This window comes from Pangasianodon hypophthalmus, chromosome 8 (genome assembly GCF_027358585.1).
Source record: "Pangasianodon hypophthalmus isolate fPanHyp1 chromosome 8, fPanHyp1.pri, whole genome shotgun sequence".
Taxonomy (NCBI): Eukaryota; Metazoa; Chordata; class Actinopteri; order Siluriformes; family Pangasiidae; genus Pangasianodon; species Pangasianodon hypophthalmus.
Window position 1 is genome coordinate 14,989,955 of NC_069717.1, and position 25,753 is coordinate 15,015,707.

Sequence of the window (25,753 nt, forward strand, 5' to 3'; positions counted from 1 at the left end):
GGCCCCGGCCCCTGTGGTGCCTGTGTGAAAGGTCATGTCCCTGTGCGCCTCTGTTTCTGCGGTTCAGGCAACTGTCGCGGGGTTATGGATCTGGCCATCCGAACATGAACTCAGCGCTGCTCACTCGTTCTGGCTCTGATTTATTACGTCTTGCCATGCACACCTTTCAAGTGAAGTTCTTCAAGCCCCCTCTCCCAAACACAGTACCCAGTTTGTACAAAAGAAATAAAAACAGCATCCTTTTTGCAGGGAAGGTCTTATTCATCACACTGAAGAATTTCAAACCATTTAATCTGTTAGGCAACATCAGTACTTGAAATACAGGAAAGTGTAAAACAATTGCTTGCAATTTATCATTGACAATCAGCTAAAATATGAAAATGACTGGAGACTGTTGAATAAACATTATTTCTTACTTTTTGGGGCACAGTCTTGTTTAGTTTGGCTTGCATGATGTTAATCACTTACAAGTGAGATGGCTATGCATCTTAATATGGTGTCCCACCATTTATTTCAGTGCAGCCTTCGGACAGCTTAGTTTAAAATGTTTGGATATATATTCTTCACCAATTAAAGATAAGTTTTCATGGTATTTTCTCAAGGCTTATAAACAAGACTCTAGCTGTAGAGCAAGACCATAATAGTTTGTTTTTGAGAACTGAGAATGACATTTTGCATAGTTGACATATATAATACTTTTATAATAAGTTATGTTCATGGGAACATTCCATTACACTGTATTATGGTAACATGCATAATGCTGCATATTTATCTTTAGCTGGACAAACCAGATGTGAACCAACACAGTGCACAGGAGCCCTTGAGAGCCTGATTTACTAATTCTTATTTTTCTTATTTTTCTTATTCAGCTGATTCTCTTGCTTAGTAATCACTACAGTTTTGAGACCCAAGAAAATTGCCCCAAAGGAATAATAGCAATTTACAAAACAAATAGTTAAAATTTCAACCATCAATCATAGAAGTTTGCTGTGGGAACTCGGACCTGTGAAAAGCAGTAATCACCCAAAGGCTCCACAAAAAACAGATGAATATTATTATTTTGAAAACGTACATGAAGCATTGGGCTTTCGATGTGAGTGGTCCACTTTCTGTGGAATTTCCTGCCGTTGAAAACACTAAACAGACAAAGGTCGCATTTTCAGAAACAATTAGCGATAAAATTTTTTCTTAAAAAATTCTAATTGGAACCATGCACAGCTTTGTAAAAGTCTGAAGAATGCTTGTTCTCATTGGACTGTGTTTGATCAGGTTTTTCAGTACATTTCATATTTATCACTTCAGTGCGCCAATGAGGATCAACTTGTCTTCTGAAACTCACTCGGATTCTAAATATTCTGGAACCAATTGCACAAGTGTTCAGTAGACCATGTACAGTAGTGAGCCTGAAGAGTGAAACCAATGAAATGTTCATAATCACCTTGAAATTTTCAATGTCATATGCTTTCTATCATTTGTTGATGTGCCCCAAAAACATCACTTGAGGCCACAAGTTCACAAACCTCTGCATGAAAGCTATTAAATCAGTCCATGTCAACAATCTAACCACATAGCAGGGTTATAATGCTGAAAATATGTGCAAATGCATTTTTGTGTCTAGATAAAGCAGCTGATTGCACTTTCACTGTCAGCATTCATATTTCATTTGCTATTAGCCAGTAAAAATGAACCCTGAGAAAATACTCTGAATGCTGACAATAGTTTATACAAACGACAAGCGTCAATCATAGGCAATGTTGGTACTAACGTGACGAGAAAGGGATGCTAAAAATTGTGAAGAAGCTAGATAATGAACATCAAAATAAGTTGATTGTTTTAGTTTTAGGCTTCCATGAAACTCATATTTGCTGTTGTCTGAGGCATTCATTTATAACCTGCTTTGCAGAGCCAGAGGAGCTAGGCCTACAGGATGCAATCAGGAGCTGTTGTCTCAGAAGCTGGGACAAGGAATGTGTACAAGCTGAAGACCTGAGATCAAAGCTCAGCACTATGGCTTTCTAAGAGGTATGAAACCGGTCACTGTGTCAGACAGGCATTAGTCCTACAGTTAAGGCTCTCTACATGTGTAGATAGGGCTGTGTCTATCAGCTGTGTAAGCTGTTGCTGACGGACTGTCCTCATAAGTGCCCAAAACAAGCTATACAACACTATCTGCTCAAACAGTTTCACACAGCAGGATTGCCCTCAAGTGATGCTCTTCACAGCCAGATAAAGTGTACTATGAATTCCACTGCTCACGGCTGGAAATGGAGTCTGTGTGTACATGTATATGTGTATTAGAACCCTAACTAGAGACAAGAAGTGCAATTTATTCTCCAATTATCCTGCAACTGCATGCTGCTTGAGAATGAGAATATCAAAGCACATATGATACAAGATTTCATCTGTATTCCATTCATCTTTTCAGCAGATTTTGCTCTGCTATTTTGCTGCCTTTACCTAAAACCTGGAAGTTAAAATTCGTCCTCAAGGACAGGACCAGTCTTCAAAGAATGAAGTAGCTTTAAAAGAATGCATCTAGTATAACGCATCATGTGCTATTTTCTCAAGGGCTAAAAATAAATGGCAAATATATCACCATATTCAGCTTGAAACACACACTGTCTTTAATTTACACTAGATGGCCAACAGTTTATGGACACCTGACTATCACATCCATATGTGTTTTTTGAAGATCTCATTGCAGATTTAGTCCCCCCCTTTGCTGTTATAATAACCTCCACTCTTCTAGGAAGGCTTTCCACTAGATTTTGGGATGAGGTTGTGGGAATTTGCCCATTCAGCCACAAGAACATTAATGAGGTCAGGCACTGATGTTAGTGGCCAGTGGGGTTGAGGTCAGGGCTCTGTGCAGGTCACTCGAGATCTTCCACTCCAACCTTGGCAAACCATGTCTTCATGGACCTCGCACAAGGGGCATTGTCATGCTGGAACACGTTTGGGCTCCTTGGTTCCAGTGAAAGGAAATCTTAATGTTACAGCATACAAGGTCATTCTAGACGATTGTGCCCTTCCAACTTTGTGGCAACAGTTTGAGGAAGACCCACATATGAGTATGATGGTCAAATGTCCACAAACCTTTGGCCATATAGTGTATGCATAAGCAGCAACAACTAACGCAAATAGAAATGTGCAGAGACAAGTGTGCACGTACATAAATGACAATCATACTAATCATTTTACATATGACCTGCCTTTTCATTTGTTTGTGTTTATAAATTTATATCCAATTTACACATTTCTGCAGACTATTAAGACTTTAAAGCATAATGTTCATGTTATTTTTAGTGTAAAAGTATTTAGAACAACTACTTTATAGGAAAATAACCAAAATAATCAAAGATGAGGATGCAGTCTGATGTGAAGCAGAGCTACTGTTGCCACCTTGAAGTTTATTTTCTACCTATAATAGCACATCTAGAACTGTTTTATTCATCTTATACCACAGCAATTTGCCAAAGCTAACAATTTTTTATTTATTATCGAATGACCTGTTGTACAATTTAACCATTTATAGTTACACTGAATGCTGCGTAACAAATGCAAAACAATTTAGTTCCTGTTGTTAACTTAAGTTATAGCAGCTATAAACAGTAATTTCCTCACCAGACCTTTTTCTTCTGTCTTGAATTTAATAATACATAAAAATGCAGCCTGTCATGTTACAGAGAATCCACAAATGCGAAGTCCTCTGTCCTCAAGACTTTCCCATACCAAAAAATTTTAAGTAAATAGGCAGCCTCACCTCTGTCTATTGCAAAGCGCTGACACTGGAGACTCCTTCCATAAATGTTAAAGAAACACCTCTAAGCTTCATCATATTAACAATTATATAACATATTAAATAAAACATGTTCTTTAATTTGTGTATCGTTACACTTAGGATAGGTGGAACATCCTCCACACAAGTTCCACTGTATTATCTGTGAATAATGAATCCATTGAATAAGTTCCACTGAATTATCTGTGAATAATGAGCATGATAATACAAACCTGTGATTTGAATTACAGCCTGTATATTCAATGATAATTTAATCTAAAAGCCCATATTAATACTTATACTAGTAGGCAAAAATCAATCATTAACACATTAGAAATAATTTATTAGACAAAGACAGATGCAAATATAAAAGCAAAAGTAACAACACATACCTTGTATACATATATTGACTTTGAGTCAAATCACACAATAAATAGACACATACACAACTTCAAAGAAATTCAGGAATATTTAAAGAATGTGTATAATATTTTTTGCAACCATTTCTTGAGAGATAGTGCCACCTGGTGAAATCCCTCATTCACCAAAACCAAAGAAATCATCAATTAAGAAAACCCATGGCCAAAACACAAACACACACACACACACACACACACACATACACACACAAATGTTGTGGATGGTGAGCCATTAATAATTCCCAATTAATTAGAATGACTAAAACAAAAAAAGTAAAAAATTTTTGGATGCATTATCCTTTGGAATGTGGCATTTTTCTCTACACTCAGCAGTTGCATAATTTAGTGTGCATATGGGGCACAACATTTTGCTTTATTGGGAAACAGTTCCAAATGGTAATTCAGTTTGGAACTCTGTTGGCCATGGCCTCTTGAATCTGCCTATTGAGTTCAGCAATGATACGGTCCTCGTGTGTGTACACACCTGTACGAAGCAGTGTGTCTCTCTCCTCCAACAGGCGACTCAGGTGCTCATCAGCACTCTCATTCAGAGACATGCTTGTTGGCTCCTTCCATGTTCTCTTCTCATCCTGCTGCTTTAGCCTGGACATGATTGATAGGAAATTAATTAAGAAGAAAGACGGAAAACTATTAAAAAAATAAATCAATAAATAACATTTTTTTGGCTTGTTTTTTGTTTTTTCTTCCCCCAGTGGTGGTAGGTTTTACCTATTCAGCTCATTGCGGATGTCCTGGAGCTCATGTTTCTCATTCTTGACAGCTTCCTTCTCTTCAGCTGCCAGATACCGTAGCCTCATGTGCTCCAGTTCTTGCTGCTGCTTCTTCAGCCGTGTCATGGCATTCTCCTGTTCTCTCTGGAAAGAAAAAACCCAGAAGAAGTGAAAGATTCAGGACATCCTACATGCCTTCATACAGAGAAAAATAAATGAAACATAGGAATGAATCTATTGCCAAATACCCCTGGGGACTCAAAGTCCATCCATCCATCTCTATCTATATCTATCATCGCTTTATAAACAACACAGCGACACATTCAAGTATCGCTGGAACCGATAAAGGCTTAAATTAAAGAGTTACACTGTCAGCTGATTACTTTGCAGAAATACAGCACACTCCCAATTAAAAATGTTATTTAATTGAATTTGACCTTCAGAACTGGCAGGTTAAGGAGAAACTGCTGAAATTTGAGGTTAAAAGTGTCATCATGAGCCTACATTACCATTAAGAAACCACACATCAATATTCTGGACCATTTGTTGACAGAAGAAAGCCTGTGTGAAAACTTAACGAGCTACTCCATAATAGACTTAATGACTTGGTTTAATTTTTATCACTGAACGGATATGTTTATGTATAATCTAATTTAATTTTGTCTTTTCATGGAGCATTAGAGGCCAGTAATACATTTGCAAGAACCTAAATTGCAAGAAAAACAAACCCACCAAGACATGGCCATATCGTTTATAGCCAAGCAAATGGTGAAGAAAAACACTGAAACAATTATCCTGCAGATTTTCTTAAGGTCCCTAGGGCTGAAGTGTTTCCTTTGCTACCTGTGGTTGATGGCTAAACTAAATATTTCCAGAGACCTAAACTGACAGTAAAAAGGTGTGTAGTAGCAGGATGGCCTAACTAACCATTATAGGGCCTTGACAAATTGTGTACACAAACATATTTTGGGTTGCCTTGGCCTGGGGGTGACAGAGGAGTAAAAAAAGCAACTGAGTGACCAATGAATGACCTGTGGCTTTCCTCCAGAGGGGGTCAGACAGAGGACTCTTTTGAGTGGAGAAAGCTTCCAGACTACAGCTCAATTGCAGTTTTCTGCTGAAGACTGAGCTGACAAGAACAGGACAAGCACCTGGGGGATTTCATGGCTTAAGTTTTCCCAGCACTTCAAATTGACAAAAAAAATGCTAAAGTAATTTTTAAAAAGGCAGAGCCTGTCATTTTAGCAGCTAAAGACAGAAGATATTCCCTGAGTGGATGAGAAATATGCATTTAGGCTAACAATGGGAGGTGTGTGTGTGTGTGTGTGTATATATTATATATATATAGGCATCTTTAATGAACTCTTCCATGTGTTCACTATGCCCTCCAAATATATTTACAATATTTATCAAAGTCAGTGAGTTTCTAGACAAGGATTTAAAGTGGCTTATCATAAATTGTATGTGAATACTGAGATTAATTCAACACAGAAATAAATATAAGCATCACATCTTCATATATTGATCTTTCAACAAGTGAACTCAGTGTTCAATTCGTTACTTTGCAGGCTAATGCTTAGCATAATACAAATCAGATTTATAGCTCTCTTTCATATTACGTTATAGACCCCTTTGTGCATCATAAATCAACCAATGTTTTCTTAACATATATCTGGCACTTAAAGAGAAGAAAGAAAAAGAGGCAGGGGGGAAAAGACAACTCAGACTTTCCAGCTGGACTCTGTCTTTAACAGTTATTAGTAAGGCCTGATAAGCTCTTTGCGTCTGCTCTGTTTACATTGGTATTAGTCTTTACAGGGTTCACTTGAGAAGGAGTTCAATGTTTCAAAGCAAACACCACAAGCTAGAGGCAGCCTTACTGTTTCTCAGTGCACCATGCAGAAGTTTTCTTCAACCCTGGAAAATTATAATTTACTTCTGGCAGGAAATGCACTACGAAAAAGCACATTTGTCTTGAGCTGGCTTTGCCTACCATGCACAGCTACTCATGTGAGATACAACATACTTCACTTTCCTTTGCTTTTGATCTATGGCTCTGATGGACACACAGTATATACAAAACAGTTTTTCCAAATTGAGTGTGTGTTACAATACCATGGGGACATTTTACATATAAGGTGTAAAATATGCGGGTACAAGACTATATACAATTATACAACCTTTTTTTTCTTACCATAAACTTTGGTCAAGCAAATATCACTGCAACATACAACATATAGTTCTTTCTTTATACATTCTGGTTATTTCAGACCTGAATGTCTAGTTGCATTTTCAATGCTAACTACAACCTAATGCCCAGAATCTTCTATTTAGTTTTCACTGAATGACCGGAAACAAGAACAAGATAAGAACAAGAAAGCAGAAAGAAAGTGATAACAACATTTATCTCTAAATGTAAAGCTAAATCTTACTTCAATATGAGAACAACATGGGGTTTAGAGCATTTAAAATGGCTTACCTGTTTAAATCTCGCAAGTTCTTTTAGAGCACGCCCCCACTGCTGCTTGTAATGCAGTTTAGATTTTATTGTTGATTCTAATTTCCGCTCCAGTTCAGCCTTTGGATTAACAAAACCAACAACAGTTTTAGAAAGTTGCTCCCAGTAATATTTATATATATTTTATATAAACATTAAAAAAACATTTATATCTCTAATGCAACTACATAACCATAACATAAGTAACTAATAAATCCCTGCCTACACAAATATCTATGCACAAGTTGAATGAATGCATATAAAATATTTTCTGTTCCCTAAATTAAGTTCCCAAGCCAAAATGTTTTCAGATTAAGTCATATAATAATAAAAAAAACTTAATTATCTAATGGTTTAAAAGCAAATGCTACTTAATATTTCAGTTTTCATCATTTACTAACCTTCTCTAATCGGAGCAGATTAATCTCAGACTGTAAATGGATTTCAGGCCGAGTGTTCTGCTGGTCACGATAATGTTGAAATTCTTTTTCCAGGAGTTTGTACTTCTTTTCAGCATCTATTACCTTTTGATGGAAACAGACACACACTGAACATGAACAAAAGCAAAATGAAAGATGAATTAATTGTTTTAAAGGTCTATTTTAATAATGCCATATTATATTTGCATTGCATATATGGCATTGACTAAATCTGAGTGTAAAAATGTGATAAGGTAAATTAAACATGTGCAGAATGCTGACTTTGTTTTATCTGGAACCTGGCACAAATTTTATTAAATGGAAAAGAAAGCTGAAAATACAGAGCCTCAAGCACAACTACTCAGGTGGAAAATGAGCTAATCAATGGATCATCACACTGGCACTAAATATTGCTCAGCTATTGAATGTTACTGTACCTATTGACAGTAAAGCCAGTAGTGAGAATTTTGTGCATGCGTAATTTAAAGGCTAGAATTGTCAGAATGGTTTCTAAAAAAAAAAAAAAAAATTAATCACAAAAATTTTCACATGTGCATAGCAGATTCACTATTTTTACTTACAGCTTAACACTTCTCATTGCAAACAAAAGCCTACCACTCAGTTAATGAGGTACTGCTCCAAAACACACTCAAGAGGCGTAAGACTTCAAGGGTGTTAGGCAGCATCCAATGTAACTAAATCCCAATGAGCTTTCCCCATTCCAGTCTTCCCTTTCTGACATAAACCAGACACCAAAAAAGCCTAACACACACACACACACACACACACACACACACAATAGTATGGTCTGAGGCAAGGCGAGGAGTGTCCAGCAGAATAGACAGGGAGAATTCTGGCCTGATAAACTGGTTAGTGTGTGCTGACACAGGACAAATGTATGTTTACACGTTCCTGACACGGGAGGGAAGACAAGATATAGAGTCATGTGGCAACCTCAGCCGAGGATCTCTCATCACAAAGGCCCTTCTCCTTTTCGCATGTCAGAAACCTACTTTGGTTGATTTGTTAGATCCAGGGCCAGTCCAGATGTTTTGGGGGAAAGAAATGAGACGGCAGACTGAACTATTTCAGTAGGTGGGCTGTCTGTGCAAAGCATGACGCGAGTCTGGTTAAGACATGAAGCATTTGTCTGTTAAAAAAAGCTCTGAGAAACACGGTCATAAGAGGAAAATGAAGCAAAACAGAAACACTGTCTGGCACAAGTCAAGTTTGGAGGTTTTAAAAAGTACTTTGCAAGTTGGTCAGATGATTAATTAGATCAATGATAAAATGTGCTCAAGTAAATACTGCATGTAACATTCAAGATTATTAAAATAGAAAGCCAAAGTTTGCCTAATGCTGCCAGGAGTCTGTCTGCCAGTAAAGCAATTTCTTCTCTAGTTCTCACTGAAAATGTTCCTAAATTTCCCATTTTAAATCAGCAGTCATAACTTTGAGATCTCTGGTAGAAACATGTTATTTAAAGTATGTGGCTGGTAAAGTTCGATTGAGTATGCTGTTTGGAATTCTACTTAAGGTATGAATTTACTTCATAACATACTACCAGTACGGAACACTTTGAGAAAACAATGTATTCAGGATGCAGGTATTGTCAAGTTAAATGTAATACTTCTAAAAATATTTTAATGCCATTTCAGATGTAATTTAAGGCCAAATTTGCAACGATATTGTGATACAGAGCCAAAATTTTAATTTGAATTAAAACCCCAGCTTTCCAGTTTTTTTTGGGGGGGGGGGGGGGGGGATAAATAAATAAACAAAAAGGTTAAATAAAAAGGTTAAAACACCCCTATCGTGACAGCTACTGGCCATTGTTGCAGCAGCTACACTATAACAAGTCCTAACAACCAGTGCAGTGAGCGAGCCACAACACTCACCACAACAACAATGTCAGGAAGTGTACCTTTTTTGATAGATGCCCTGTTTCTATTTTGCTCTGCCTTGTAGAAAATCCTCCATGAATGGGAGAATGAAGGTACTTACATGACCTTCTATATACATTCAGATCCCTAAGTATTTGGACAGTGACACAATTTTTGTAATTTTGCCTCTGTACACCACCACAGTGGGTTTGAAATGAAGCAATTGAAGTGTAGACTTTCAGCTTTAATTCAAGGGGTTTAACAAAAATATTGCATTAACCGTTTAGGAATTACAGCCATGTTTTACAGAGTCCCGCCATCATCAAAAATGATAGGACAAATTAACAATTGTAAATATAAGGATAATTTAAATACTTGGATGTAAATCCTTTGCAGTCAATGACTGCCTGAAGTCTGGAACCCATGGACATCAACAAATGCTGAGTTTCCTCCCTTGAGATGCTTTTCCAGGCCTTTAATGCAGCCGCCTTCAGTTGCTGCTTGTCTGTGGGTCTTTCTGCCTTCAGGTTTGTGCTCAGTAAGTGAAAAGCATGCTCAATTGGGTTGAGATCAGGTGACTGGCTCAGCCATTTAAGAACATTCAATTTCCAAGCTTTTGGGTTCCTTTGCAGTACATTTTTGGTCATTATACATCTGTACTGTGAAGCGCTGTCAATTTTGCAACATTTGACTGAATCTAATAATTGGGTTGAGGTCAGGAAACAGACTCAGCCGTTTAAGAACATTCAATTTCTTTGCCTTAAGAAGCTTTTGGGTTTCTTTCGATGTACTTTTTGGGTCATCCATCTGTACTGTGAAGTGTTGTCTTATCATTTTTGCAGCATTTGACTGAACCTGAGCAGAAGGTATAGCTCTACTCACTTCAAAATTCATCCTTCTACTTCTATCAGCAGTCACATCATCAATAAACACTAGTGACCCAGTTCCATTGGCAGTCATACAGGCCCATGCCATAACACTTCCTCCACATCTTTGACAGATGATTGCATGAGCATGCTTTGGATCATGAGCCCTTCCTTTCCTTCTCCATACTCTTCTCTTCACATCATTCTGGTACAATTAACAATTATTCTTGGATCAGAACTGGTCAGGCTTTTTTTTTTTTTTTTTTTTAAAAAAAAAAAAGAGTTTTTTTTGTTTGTTTTTTTAAGCAAAGCTTAATCTGGCCATTCTGTTCTTGGGTGTTACCAGTGGTTTGCATATTGAGGTAAACCGTCTGTATTTTCATTCATGAAGGCGTCTCTTGATTGTAGACTTTGACAATGATACTCCTACCTCTTTGACAGTGTTCTTGACTTGGCTAGATGTTGTGAAGGGGTTTTTCTTTACCAATGAAAAAATTCTGTGATAATCCACTTTAGTTATCTTTTTAAGAATGTACCCATTTGTTGATTTGGCCACTCCTAAAGTTTCTGCTCTCTCAATGATAGGTCTGTTTTGTTTTTTCAGCATAATGATTGCTTCCTTCACTTGCATCAATACCTCGTTGGACCGCATATTGCGAGTCCCGATGAACAGCTACCAAATGCAAATTCAACACTTGAAATCAACTCCAGACCTTTTATCTCCTTAATTTGTCATGAAAGGAGGAAACAGGCCACATCTGGCCATTAAACTGCTTATCGGTCAATTGGCCAATTACTTTAGAGTCTGTGAAAATGGAGAGAGACTGTAAAAAATGGCTGCAATTCCTAAACAATTAATGCAATATTTTTGTTAAATCCCTTGAATTAAAGCAGAAAATCTTTTTTCAGCTTTAATAAAGCAAACATCTTGATTGCTTTATTTCAAATCCGTTGTGGTGGTGGAATACAGAGTAAAATTACAAAAGTTGTGTCACTGTCCAAATACTTATGGAGCTAACTGCATCAGAAGGATATTAACAAAAAAAAAAAAAAAAGAAAGTGCACCCAAATTGTAAGGAACTGTAAAAATCCTATAAGAATCATGCAGCTTGTCATATGCAATACTTAATTATGATTATTTGTGAGGCTTTCTGGAGAACATCAGAGTATTTTACATTTACATTTAGATTTATGTCAGATGCCTTTATCCAAAGCAACTTACAACTGAGCTGAGCAGATGAGAGTTAAAGGTCTTACTCAAGGACTGAACAACTGCAGCTCAGCAGTACCAAGATTCAAACTCACAACCCTCTGCTCAGAAGCCCAGAGCCCTAACCACTAGGCCACCACTGTCCACTGTAAAATAATGGCATTATTTTGTTCCCTCTACTACCACATTATTACAATAATGCTACAAAACAAACAAAACCCTAATTACTGCAACTTTAAAATTATAAATGCATGGTAGGCTTGAATCTATGAATGCAAGCTGGACATACCAAAGAAAGCCATTTGGTTTCAAGCGCAAAATAAACCTGGGATAAAACTGGAATAAACCTAGTAAAACATGAGCATGAGCTAGTTCATTCTGTTCTTTACTTAAACTATGATGTGAAGGACAATACACAGCAGTCACTGCAGCCGTATCATACTTCCAACCAGGCCTCAATAGTACTTTTCTTAAATTGACCTGCAGGGGAGGGGGAGGGGTGATCTTACACCCCGTTGACCTTGAGGTCAGCACTTTCTCCTGTGCTTCTCCCTCTATTAAAGCAGAAATGGAACTTGCTGCACAACGTCTGTCACGCCTACCTGCTGTTGACGCCTTGCAAGGTCCTCTTCAAGCTGCCTGACCTTTGACCTCTCCAGATCCACCTGGTGAGCACAGTCTTCACGTAACCGCCTGGTGCTGTCTTGCAGTTCCCGCATGCTGAACTCATGTTCCACGTGCATTTCCCGCTGCAGCCTCTGTGTCTAATAACACACATGCTCAAGCATATACAGTATCTTTAAATCTCCATATACCTCTGGAAATAAGCCACAACACTGGTTGGCAATGAACAATAACTAGTCTAAACCAACTGTAAGAACATTGTTCATTGTTTGTCTCAGTTATACCCTACCGTAGTAATAATTTGCACAAATCAAAATACACTAACCTCCAACTCTGCATGAGCTAGAGTCTTTTCTCTTTTTTCTAGATCAGCTAGAGCCTTCTGGAGCTGCTCTTCCAACAGATTATACTCCATCTCCTTCAAAAAAATAAAAACCAGAATTAGGCATAATTTTTCCAACTCCCATCAAACTGTTCATGCTGTTATAAAACTGGCAATGTCATTTTTTAAAAAATACAAATCAACAGCAGTCATGTCAGAGTACCTTCTTTTTGACGAGTGCCTCTCGTTCCCGATCTCTTTTCCTCCACTCCTCTGCCAGGGCCTGCATATGGCTTAGTTCTTTCTGCTTCAGCTACAGAAATCAAAACCACAGTACTCTGCAGCTTAATTAAAAATGGTATAATACACTGCTTTACTCCCAAAATAAGCAAGGAGTGTGATTATTATATTAGGTCACCAAAATTCAGCAGTCTTGAAGTCATTCAACAAACAAAAACAAACAAAAAAAATTAAGAGGTAACCTGGTTTTCAAATAGATCTTCTTGCATCTCCTTCCACATCTCAAGCTCCAGTGCTGCCTTGTACTCCAGAGTCTCCCGAGGCTTAGTCCCTACCTCACCCTCACTGTAAGGCCTAGCAGGAGCTGCTGGCTTCTGGTGCACCTGATTAGCACTCTGTCATATGAAAACACTGTCAATATTTGGAAACATACCCCAATCAGGAAGTATTTACTATAAATCACTATTGCCTGGAAAACAAAATTAAGTCACAAATTTCAGTCATAAATATTAATCAAGTTTTACCTGGGAAGATTCAGATAAGAGGACGTCCTTTGCTTTCACTAAACCCATATCCTCCAGAACTGTCACACAGCTAAGTTCAGCCACCTTTTCATTTGATCTATATAAAACAGAATGACGAATGAAATCAGATAGCAGGTATGTGGGTAATATGGTGAAATGTGGTTATGGTGAAATGTGGTAAAAAAAACATTTTTATAAGACGAATCGATTACTCCTAATTATTAAAAAAGGAATACTACACGGAATACCATATCTAAAAAATAGTCCTTCTATGGTTTTGTGTTCACTAATACCACAATTCCACTGATGCAGTGCCAGTGCTAGTTCAGTAATCCTTTTTACCCACTAGTTTCACAGCCAATCAAATGTGGGATTTTCATAATGGTCAGCATACAAACAGTAAAATCCTCAACAGTTGTTAAAAAGTTCTGTCTTTTAGAACATATTTTACCATTCAAGGCCAAATCCTTGGATGTTCCCTTTACTAGAAACATACTGGTGCGGTACCCAAACCAGTTTTGTTCGCCAAGGGCTGCCTCTTTTGTGGTGAAAAGACATGGAACAGTTTAAAATGCCTTTATAAGTATGCAGCTCTTGTTTTTTTTATTATTATTATTATAGCATAAAGAGTAAAAATTAAATCATATTAAATGAGGTATTTTCAATTCCAATTTGAACACTGTCATATGTGGTATTTAAATCTAATACATGATATGTACCAGTGTAACCCAAGTCTGAACACTCGGATTTGATCATGTTCATGAGCATTCATGAGCATCGTCAATCCAACTCAACAATGACTCATTATTTTTTAGGGCTGCAAAATATATTGAAATTATCGAAATATCGCAAATGTAAATATCACGGTATGCATATCGCAAAGGCTTGCGAATAATTTAATGATTTTAATACTTGAAAAAGCCAAAGTTTTAGGGTGACGCAGATGAATGAAAAGCAAAGAATGCTTTCTTTTTCCTCAAAAGAACATGAAACATGTATGTTGGTTATGTCATTTTCAGCTTTTAATTTTATATATATATATATATATATATATTGTTCTTAGGTGTTTAAGTTGCACATAAATTCTACTTGTTAATCTTTATAGCACAGCACTATCAAGTTCTTGAATCAAGTGTGAATTAACTTTCTATATCAGCATGGCTCTAACAGTAGTTCCAGCTGTAGCATAAATGATAGATTAATATTCTTGTTCTAATACATTAGTGTTTCCGTAGTTACAACTCATTCACAGGGACTTGTGACTTAGGGATAAATTCACATATTTACAATATATTTTGAATCCATTTATTTCTGTAAAGCTGCTTTGTGACAATGTCCATTGTTAAAGCCCCATACAAATAAAATTGAATTTAATTGAATTGTATGGCAGATGCTCCATACAATCCAAGCCTAATAATAAAGAGATTAAGAAAGCATGTTGTAATTTAACACACACACACACACACACAAACACGAAGGTGTGTACACCTATGTGTATTCATTGATATGGTATTTTTTTTCTGTTACCACTTTTATTATAAAAGTTTTGAGGTGTCGGCGCTTTGTCAGTGGGTCAGTAGGTTTTCCGTCACTAGAGTCTTCAGGACAGAGGACTTTGTGCTTTCTGGTTTCTCAGTAACAAAAGTTTCTTTTTTACTTGAAGAGAGAAACAAGAGAGGTGAGTGAGGGAAGGACGGGTGAGCAGGAACTAACTTGTCTTGTGAACCTTACATAATTTCATATCTAATTATAAAGGGGAAAAAGTGTCTTTCATTAGTAAATAAAAAAATCACGGTAGTGTAAGTGGACTAATAAACTACGGACTGTGCTGTTATAGGAAAACATGTGTCAGGCCATATCACACCAACCTGTTGTGGACTATTTTCCTATAACCGCATGGCCCCTCATATGTTATTCCTTACTTATTTGTAAATATTTACAAAGCTCATATTGCTCAGAAAGAAGAGAAATAAAACTGAAACACAATAATAAGAAGTGAAAATAATAATGTGAAATTAGCACAGATTAGTGCCAATTTGTTTCCTTTGGTAATAATTCATACAATTTTGGTTAACGCTGCTGATCCACAAAATAGAATTACATTTAATAGAAATGTTAAATATAATATTAGCTTTTTCCAAAATGTGTGAGAGTTTTTAAGAATAATGGATTTATTTATTCATGGTTACACACATGGAATCTTTTCCATGCCTGTTTATCAGCTGTTTATATGTCACCTGGACAGAAACCCTGTTTTTAAAATACCTCTGGCCATTACCAGCATCTTGTTGGGAGTGAAAGGGCTTTAAGTATTACTGAAGTGCTGCATGTCTGCCATCTAGAGGTATATTTATGGTAATGCAAATATGCCACATTAAATAAAAAAAAAAAAAAGAATTGACAGCATTCTTTTTGTACTGATGAAATCCAATAACTGCAGAAACCTAAATACTATACAAACCCTGTTGTTTTGATGACGGCTATCCTCTCAGAGTAAGTCTGTCTCCAGTGCTGCTGGCCAGACTGGCCAAGGAAGCGGGTCTTCTCTGAAGTGAGCAGGTGGGAAAGCTGAATGCTGGCAATGCCAAGTAGGACATCTCTGGCAGTAGGGTCTCGATGCCACATTTCTACCACCAGGGGAACCCTGGAAGAACCAGTGTTATGAGGTCATGCTTCACTGTGTCAGTGCAAAGCATGATATTTGGCATGACAGTGGAGAAATGACCTTCATGTAAACCATTTGTTTCCTTCATATTCAGTATTACCTGTGTAATGAAATATGTAATGTGATTTTAAAAACACATGCAGATGTGAAGTCACCTCAAGAATGTATCCTGTAATTGACTGGGCAGTGCAGCAAAATCAAAGGCACAGTAGGATTGAGGCAGGAATACTTCTGTGCTCTTCTTAATCTCCACTGCAGGATTTGTCATTATTGGGGCTGCACTCCCAAAGAACTGGTAGGCATACCTAGATTCAGATGTGACATGAATTTTACTATCAATGTAACTACCCATTACTGGAAAAGCTAATGCTTAACTGGATGCGTTAATCAAGACACACTACCTCAGTGTGCAGTTCACAGGAAAGCTCACATTAAGATCTCTGATGCTGCGCAGATCGATGGAGAAGCAGTAATGATGTGCTGAGGCTGGAATGGCAATCTTTGGAGCAGACACAGTAATGGAAGATCCTGGAATTTCTGGTTCACTCTCAGGTAACACAGTTTCAGATGCAGCCAATGGAGGCACCGGCAAATCTGAAACAGCAAAAACATCAAGCACTGATATTAAAGTCTGTCAGAATTGTAAAGTGCTCTAATCTCTCTGAGGGTACACACGATTTCACTTAACTGTCAAGTCTGCCCACAGTCTCACCCGATTGTTCTGGATGAGCTTCCCTTGCATCATCAGGCAGGCTCTCAGCCTCACTCTCTGAATGCTGATGTTCCGGGGAGGGTGATAGAGACTTCTGGGACAGGACAGGAGATGGGCTACATTGTCTTGGCTCAGATGGAGTTGGCTCCGGAAAGAAATGCACTCCTGGGCTTTTTTTCACTGGAGTCTTAAGCCCATCTCCACCCTTAATAGGCAGCTCTAACAGCTTATCAAAAACAGATCATAATAAATTAACAGCAGATTTACAGTGTTAACAGTGTTTACATCCCTGTTAAATCTGCAGGTTTTTGTGATGTAAAAAAAAAAAAAAAAAAAAAAAAAAAAAAAGAAACCAAGATAAATCATGTCAGATCTTTTTGCACCTTTAAGGTAATATACATTCACCAAACAATTTATTAGGAACACCTGTACCCCTACTCATTCATGTAATTATCTAATCAGACAATCGTGTGGCAGCAGTGCAATGCATAAAATCATGCAGATACGGGCTAGCAGCATTGAGTAATGTTCACATCAACCATCAGAATGGGGAAAAAAATGCAATCTTAGTGATTTTGACCATGGCATGAATGTTGGTGTGAGACAGGCTGGGATTTTCATGCACAACAGTCTGTAGAGTTTAGTCAGAATGGCGCAATAAAGAAAATACATCCAGAGAGCAGCAGTTCTGGGGATGGAAATGCCTTGTTGATGAAAGAGGCCACTAGAGAATGGCCAGACTGGTTTGAGCTGACAGAAAGGTAACTCAGATAACCACTCTGTACAATTGTGGTGATCAGAAAAGCATCTCAGAATGCACAACACATCGAAACCTGAGGCGGATGGGCTACAACAGCAGAAAACCACGCTGGGTTCCATTTCTGTCAGCCAAAAACGGAAAGTTGAGGCTGCAGTAGGCACAGGCTCACCAAAACTGGACAGTTCAAGACTGGAAAAATGTAGCCTGGTCTAATGAATCTCTGAATATCTGGCAAGTACTGGTAACTCCCTGCACGTGACAATAATTTCTTTTATTCTTCACATGAAAAAACATCCAAGTCCACCTAAATCACCCCAAACCATGTAGTTCTAGTCTGATGAGGCCAAGGTCTCATCTATTTTTGCACCATACCTGCAAGCCCTCTGTTAGACAGCTGAATGTGAAGATAAATATCACCTTCCAGCACGATAAAAGCACAAATCCATGTCAACAAAGCAATGGTTTCAGTAGAAGATCCATGTGTTGGAATGGCCTAATCAGACCCCAGATCTAAATAATATCTAAAATCTGTGGAATGACTTGAAGATGGCTGTGTACAGGAGATCCCCTCACAATTTGATAAACCTGGAGCATTTTTGCGAGGAAGAGTGGAACAAAATTGCCAAATCAAGATGTAGGTAGACTCTTACACAAATGCAAATGAGTGCTGTATTACAAGCAAAAGTGGTTTTACAAAGTATTAGTTAAGGTGTGTGCACAATTGTACAACGAGGCTATTGTAAGATTTTTTCCCCCTAAAACATTTCTATTTATTTTTCACTTCAGTTTTTTTTTGGTTGCTATATCACATTAAAAGTGGAAAAAGATTTTACATTATTTATCTTGTTTTCAGTTTTTTATACCAAAAAAATCTGCAACTCTAACAGGGGTATGTATACTTTTTTATATTCACTGTATATACTATAACAGTTAGTTCAGGTCCACTAACTTGATTGGTCTAGCAGTGTTCCAAGTGTGCTTATATTTCCTCTAACAGCACTGGGACATTGCTGTGTGTGTGTGTGTCACTTCTCTCATCTGTGTTCACCACATAAAATTTCACTACCTAGTTCGAAACTGGTAGTACAGTAGTGTTGGCGAAATCATCAGTGGACATAGCAAAAGATATTTTTCAGGAATATAAGTTTTGACTTAAAATATGAAAAGGGAGAAGGGACGACAGCTTTACCGGAAGCACCTTTTAACGGGAATGTACAAATCAACGTGATCCAGCTAGCGAGCTAGCCTATCTGCTATAAAGTGAGCTTCTTCAGGATCTATTTCTGCTAGCTGACAAAAATAAACAGAACATTTGGCCATATTATGTCTGAAATGTCACGTAATCTATATTAATTCCTTGTTTACCGAACTGTTGTATAAAAGCAATACCGCACTCGCAACTGTGCAGTTATAATGAATATTGGCACGGCTGTGATTACCTGCGGCTACTTGTGCGATATTGCTTAATTGTAGCATTTGGATTTAATCACCTGAAATATTTACTTGATAGTTTTATTACGATGGTGCTTCCCTGTGTAATGTTAGTAAAATGTTTAATAAACTCTTTCCAATCTAATATTATTAGTGAAAATGTATTAAGGCCACTAATCTTTAGAGAGTAAGTCTTGGAAAACTTGGAAAAACCAATCAGCTTTCAATTCCTTTCAATTTCAACACTGACTTAGGCCCTTTATATACCTCAGCATCGGCCTCCTCTCTTCTCAAGGTTACTGCCACCCCAACTGTTGGCTGTAAATCCACTGGGACAGACCGACGGTTCTGCTGGATGCGATTTGGTGGTTTCAAGACAAAGGCCCCCTCTACAGTGGCCACCTGCTTGACCAGATCCACACTATTCTTCATGAGTGCAGCAAGAGAGACCTCTGTGCTGCCTAAAGACTGATTTCCGCAGCAGAGATGGATCTATACATAAAGACCAGTGTTTATATGCAAAAGTAAAACTGACATAAAGTACTTGTGTAGAAATACACAACACCTCTATATACATAAATACAGAAAACATTCAAAATAAAAGTTCAGGTGTATTACCTGAAGGTTCTGCTGCTGGCTGAAAAAAACTCGTAAGACTCTGTCATTGCTGCGAATACGAACTGAGGCTCGTTCTGGCTCAAAGTTTGGACTGATGAGGTTTTGGAAGGGTTCGCTGGTGACATCATTACCCAGGAGAGTGTAGAAGAAGAAAAACTCTGAGCCTTCACTGACCAGCTTTGTTGAACTGGAGATTAGCTAAAGCGTAAAAAAAAGGATTAATTTTTATCCTTTTGCTCTTGTCCATAAATACAAACAGATAAACGAACAACATGAGAGCAAATACACAGGCACACCCCCAGATACCCACACACCCCCACAAACAATTCATAACACTGTAGTGCAGAGGTGTCATACTGCAGTATTATAGAGGCACATCACCGCATTCTACCTCAGCTAATTACCAAGGCCTTTATGGGTTGAATTTGGTTTGTTAAGCTCTATTCAGCTTCATTAAGTTCACCGGAGGAGGTTCAGTAAAGTAATGTACATGGTATTTGACTGGCCAGTTCCAACATGATAATGTATCACTGTAATCTGCCACAGTAAAAACTCTGCCACAACAGTTTCAAATACACCTCACATCAGTGTCTATTTCCAGGTGTAGTTATTACATTGCTGTTGGATTGATTTAAACAATTTCTAAGGCAGCTCTGTAATTGACCAAATACAAAAGACCCTTTACTCCATAATTATTACTTTACTAATTTTTTGAAACTACAAACATTACTGATGTGTGTTATTTTAATCCAGTAAAATCAGCAATCACTTAAGGTACCACCCTTAAAAAAAAACCCTAATAAAACTAAACTAGTAAAACTAATCTAGCTCAGTTAGGGGTTCAGAAAAAAATCTCTATAGGAAGACAACTCTACAAGGTTGCAGTATGGCACCCCTAATCTTTCACATTTAGTTTTACCTGTTCCAGTCTAGCTGCAAAGGCTACAGTTACAGACAGAACAAACAGGTCTTTGCAAATATCTGGTGGTCCAATTTGATGATATCCTTCATCTTCATTTAGAATCACCTCTAGTTTCATTGACTCAAGCTTCGTCATTACTGGAGACCCTGCAGAACATTGAGGTAAATTAATGGTTATACAAGTAGCATTTGTAAAATGTTGCACACAAAGGTAAATGTTGTAACAGCTTTACCAGCAATTTTGGAAAAAGGAACATGCATATAGAATAAGATGGACAGAACCAAATTCAACTATCAGTAGAAAAGAGGAAACTTACGTTGCATTCATGGTTCCTTGTAAGTGGTAATTCGCAAGTCGTAATAATGTCATTTTCCACCTTGGCACGTTCGAAAGCATGTCTTTTGTTTGCGCCATCAGAGCACATAACGCTTATAAAAAGCTACTTTAACCACATGTTTATAGTTACAGGTCTGAGTAGCTATTGGTACTGTTCAACTGTAGTAAACTTCAAACATTCATGCAACATTTTGGACTGAAAATGCAGTACAGCAACAACAGTGGACAATAGCGGGTAATGTTAGCTGGGTAGCTTGTTGCTAATGTTATTGATAACTCTAATGTTGATGACTACCTTTTCAAAATAGTGATTAGTATGGTCAGTGTTATAGATTTAACCAAGTACTGTGTGTATATTAATAGGTTTAAAGCCAATACTGCTATAAACTAATTTAAAAGTAGCTAATTGATATAAATGATACTTTACAGTGTTCACAGTGTGCACAGCCATGTTAATTTAACATCATTCAATAAACAGGAACTGGTAGTTGAGAAGACAATCTAAACTTGACGAGTTGAAATTGTTGCGAGTTTGAGTTGAAGTTGAGTTGAAGTTGAGGCATTTTCTGTGGCTTTTACCAGTTGTAGGCAGGGAATCACAAGTTGCAACTTGAACGCAGCATAAAGTCGGAAAGAGGGAAGAACAAGAATACAAGTAGACGCTGTGTGTTTGAATGCAAAAAACGAACAGCTGACCCACACCGCGAGATTTATTAAATCCTAATTGATGTTGAAAATGTGAGAGACCGCAGGGACACCTGGAGCCAGGCATAGGCCAGGTTTATGCATGCTTTTAACTACATGCACGCAAGATGGCTGCCATGTGTATCCTGCATTCATTCAGACAGTCGATTGTGCATGTATAAAAAATTAACATGGCACATGCACCTATCGCAGTTCCACTGTAAATAGAAGGCAGCATACTGCGAAGTGACGCAATGTCTGCAACAGACTGAGTCTCACATAGTCAGATGTGTCTCCGTCGCACACTTATACACTATACTAGACCATTTTTGAGACCACTTTGGTCTTCTGAGAAAAAGGGGGAAAGTTTGTAAAAATTTACCTGGTCTTGGTGGAGCTTTCTTTGCCTTAAATTGATCAGGTGCCTGTTTGGTGTCATTCTCCAGGACCAGGCTCAACAAGAGTGATGGCTTCAGTTTAGTGTACTTACTACTTAGCAAAGAATACCATTTAGGAGGCTGCAGATACAACAATTTGATCAGATACAAAAATTATGGGCAAGAATCAAAAGCTATTTTCTGTGTTTCTCAATTGCATATAAAAGCACTGAAAGCTACATTATGTTATGAACAAAAATGTGCAAATTATTACCAGTCAGACTTACCTGCTTAACTTCCTGGACTGATCTGAGATCCAAGACAATATATCCAACACATTCTCTTACAGAGTTTTTTGAATCAATTGCATAGCACTGTAACTTGATGGGTGTCCGCTGGAGTCTGTAATGCAGGAAATCAAACAATACATCAAACACATAACATAAGCAAATAAAAAAATATAACTAGACAACCTTAAGAGCAAAAACATAGAGAACCAACCTATGCTGGTGAAGAGTTCTGCGATCGAGCTCCCATGCCAGCTCTGTACAAAACTGTGGCTGTTCTTTATGCTCCACAGGGTCTGTCTCTAGCTGTTCCCCATCAAACTTTGCTTGTACGACTAAATTTTGTTGCTGTTTCTTGGGAAACTGACGACCTGTTTCAGTTAAAAAAAAAATTTTTAAAAAGGGGTGTGTAATAATTCATCGTTACAGTGCATAACACACCATCATTACAACTTCTACTACTATGTGCAGATCACAGCAAGACTAAACTAATCAATAGACTCAATAGACTTTATACCAAGAAATTGTTAATGCTAGGGATGCTTTTTCAGTCTTTATTTCCTTATGATAACTGTTGATTAAAACTAAAGTAGACTAATTAGTGTATTTAGCTTACATATACATATACACACACACACACACACACACAATATTTCCAAAAGTATGTGGACACCTGACCATCGCACTCGTTTGTGGATCTCCCTCAAACTGTTGCCACAAAGTTGGAGGCACACAACTGTCTTGGATGTCTTTGTATTCTGTAGCTTTAAGATTTTTATTCACTGAAACTAAGAGGCCCAAACCTGTTCCAGCATGACAATGCCCCTGTGCACAAAGCGAGGTCCATGAAGTCATCTTTTGTCATGGTTGGAGTGGAAGCACTCGAGTGACCTGCACAGATACCTGACCTCAACCCCACTGAACACCTTTGGGATGAACTGGAACACAGACTGCACCCCAGACCTCCTCATCCAACATCAGTGCCTGATCTCTCTAATGCTCAAGGCTGAATGAGCAAAAATCCCCAAAGCAACACTCCAAAATCTTGTGGAAAGCTGAAGAATGGAGGTTATTATAACAGCAAAGGGAGAATAAATCTGGAATGGGATGTTCAAGAAGTACATATGGGTGTGATGGTCAGGTGTCCACAAACTTTTGGCCATATAGTGTGTGTATTTGTATACACACACACACACACACACACATTATATATATATATATATATATATATATATATATATATATGATTTATTACATTGATTTCTGAATGCTATAATTTTCTCGGCATATTAATTAGGTAGTAAATGCGTTTGTAACTTGACAATATCATTAACACCATAACAATAGAAAGCACCATAGTCACGCCTGGTTACAATATATTTACCAGTGTTATTTAAATGCAGTAGCTGTGCAAACATAACTTAGAAGTCTGCTGTTAGTTGTCTTTAACCGGACTTTAACCCCTCAGACAGCGGGGTTTGGGGCGCAGTCGGTTTGCTCGTTAACGGATCAGTTTGCTTGGATACAACAACAGCCGTTTAAAGCGTCACTTGACTGGATAGTGAAGTCATTTAACTAGATACACATAACAAGTGCTGTTAAATTAGGTCATGTTTTAAATATATTTTTAAACGAAATACATGATGTTTGTGAAACCAGCGGCATTTACAGAGCGCATACTTGCAAAACTTTAAAATGTTTTTGTCATTAGCAACAGCTGGCTAGTTCGCAAGCTAACTAAGCTACAGGCACACAAAAGATTATGGATGTAAGTTAGACAAACCTTCAAGAATGGAAACGACAATAAGAAGCTGGTCTGATTTCGAGGCCATGACATATCTCGATTCATGAACAATTTTAGTTGGTGAGCAGTCGTAATTTCCTAAGGATACTCATGTTGTCCGTTCAGCAGCAATGTTTACCCCCGCTACTTGTTCAAAACTGAACGCCAACGAAACCTGTGGCTGTGTGTGAGGGCGAGAGTTCGGGTTACAGCGCGCCCTGCAGTACAGGATGTACATAGCACGGTGTAAACACGGTGTAAACACAGTGGCTTAGTGGTTAGCATTGTTACCTCGCACCTTCGGGGTTGTGGGTTCGATTCCTGCCTCCTGTATGTGCGGAGTTTGCCCTCATTTCCTTCCCCAGTCTAAAGACATGTGTTGTAGGTTGATTAGCGTTTCTGAATTGCGTGTGTGATTGTGATGGGTTGGTGCCCTGAGTCCCTGGGGATAGGCTCCAGGTTACCCTGTGTGGCCTGGACAGAGAATGGATGGATTAGCAAGTGCCTTGTTTATGGGAGTGTATGTACTATACACTGGTCACACAGTCCATTTAATCATCTAATCAGCTGTTAACTGACAGCTTTATTATCAGTGGTTTCACTTCTAATTTCTTTTTCCTTTTAATTTTTACTTTATGCTCAAAAACAAACAAACAAACAGACAAAAAAACCTCTTTTTAAAAATGGGTGTTTTACACTTAAAGGGGAATGTCACATTCCTCAGCCTCCCAGGAAATGCCAAGCTTCTGGAGGAGAGACTCCATCAGGTCATTGGTCCTAAGATTCAGGAGGAACAATGTGGGTTTGCTCAGGCCATGGAACAGTGGATCACCTCTTTTCTCTTGCACAGATTTGTCATGGGTCATGGGCAGTGGTGGAAAGAGTATACTGACTTGAATAAAATTACTGCTACTGCAGTTATAATTCACTTGAGTAAAAGAAAAAGTAGTGATCAAAAATTATTCAAGCAAGAGTAATCTCATCTGTAAGAGTGATCTGGTGAAAAAAGAATACTTTCAAATTACTTCGTTTTTATATGTCTACAGTTGACACAGCTAATTGAAAAATGTTCTTTATCTGAGGAGGGCATTTTAGAGCAATTATGTTAACCAACCAAGTGAGCTATTCTGAACTGATTATCAAAAGTTAGGAAAAAAAGTAATGTTAGCTGGCTGCCTAGTTCATGTTGATTCATACATGTTTCTAGATTAGTTAATTTCTAGACTGTTAGCTACATAATTTGCAGATATTTATCACAATGTGAAGCATTTAAAACTAAAGGTATCTGATAAATTGCAAGGGATGCTCATCTGTCGCCACTGTCTCAGACATTGCTGCTGCTGACTAAGCATTTGGTGGCTGAAATGCAGAAGAAAATTGCTTTATTTATATTGGGTCTCGAAATTAAATTATTTAATATTTGCACATTTGTTTAATTGTCTTACAGTCTAATGGGGTTAAGTGAACTTTTTAAAACTCTATAACAGTGACCAAAAATAAATGTAACAAAGTTGGTTGTTTTTTTTAAGAAACATAGTAAGAGTACTATGATTTAATTATACTTTGAAAATTACCATGACAGTGAACTATGTACTCAAGTACTGTAAATAGAGTACATGTAGTTTGACTTTCCGCCTCTTTGGTTGGGAGTATGCAAATCCAATC

The 25,753-nt window shown here is 37.8% G+C and overlaps 2 protein-coding genes across 3 annotated transcripts in view; one reads left to right on the plus strand and one right to left on the minus strand.

Annotated features, from left to right (window-relative positions):
* Positions 1 to 3,718, plus strand: part of prdm6 (PR domain containing 6) — a 32,053-nt gene extending 28,335 nt beyond the window's left edge. Inside the window, exon 8 of the mRNA XM_034306361.2 lies at positions 1,904 to 3,718. Within this exon, the coding sequence (XP_034162252.1) occupies positions 1,904 to 1,982 (79 nt within the window). The 3' untranslated portion in view covers positions 1,983 to 3,718. The remainder of the gene's footprint in view (positions 1 to 1,903) is intronic.
* Positions 3,719 to 4,100: 382 nt separating this feature from the next.
* LOC113533919 (centrosomal protein of 120 kDa) lies at positions 4,101 to 24,297 on the minus strand. Of its 2 annotated transcripts, none has more exons than XM_026926401.3 (20): positions 24,089 to 24,297; positions 22,520 to 22,676; positions 22,306 to 22,420; positions 22,024 to 22,159; positions 20,619 to 20,767; positions 19,700 to 19,897; positions 19,349 to 19,573; positions 16,891 to 17,116; positions 16,580 to 16,772; positions 16,334 to 16,483; positions 15,975 to 16,157; positions 13,514 to 13,610; positions 13,232 to 13,384; positions 12,973 to 13,062; positions 12,753 to 12,845; positions 12,406 to 12,567; positions 7,827 to 7,949; positions 7,408 to 7,506; positions 4,927 to 5,072; positions 4,101 to 4,800 (listed from the first exon to the last, which is right to left on the minus strand). In XM_026926401.3, exons 1-20 carry the CDS (start codon positions 24,135 to 24,137, stop codon positions 4,599 to 4,601), a joined length of 2,946 nt encoding a protein of 981 aa, XP_026782202.3. In that variant the 5' UTR covers positions 24,138 to 24,297; the 3' UTR covers positions 4,101 to 4,598. The 2 variants fall into 2 exon arrangements, with proteins under 2 accessions (XP_026782202.3, XP_026782191.3); XM_026926390.3 differs by having other exon boundaries at positions 16,867 to 17,116.
* Positions 24,298 to 25,753: the final 1,456 nt, after the last annotated feature.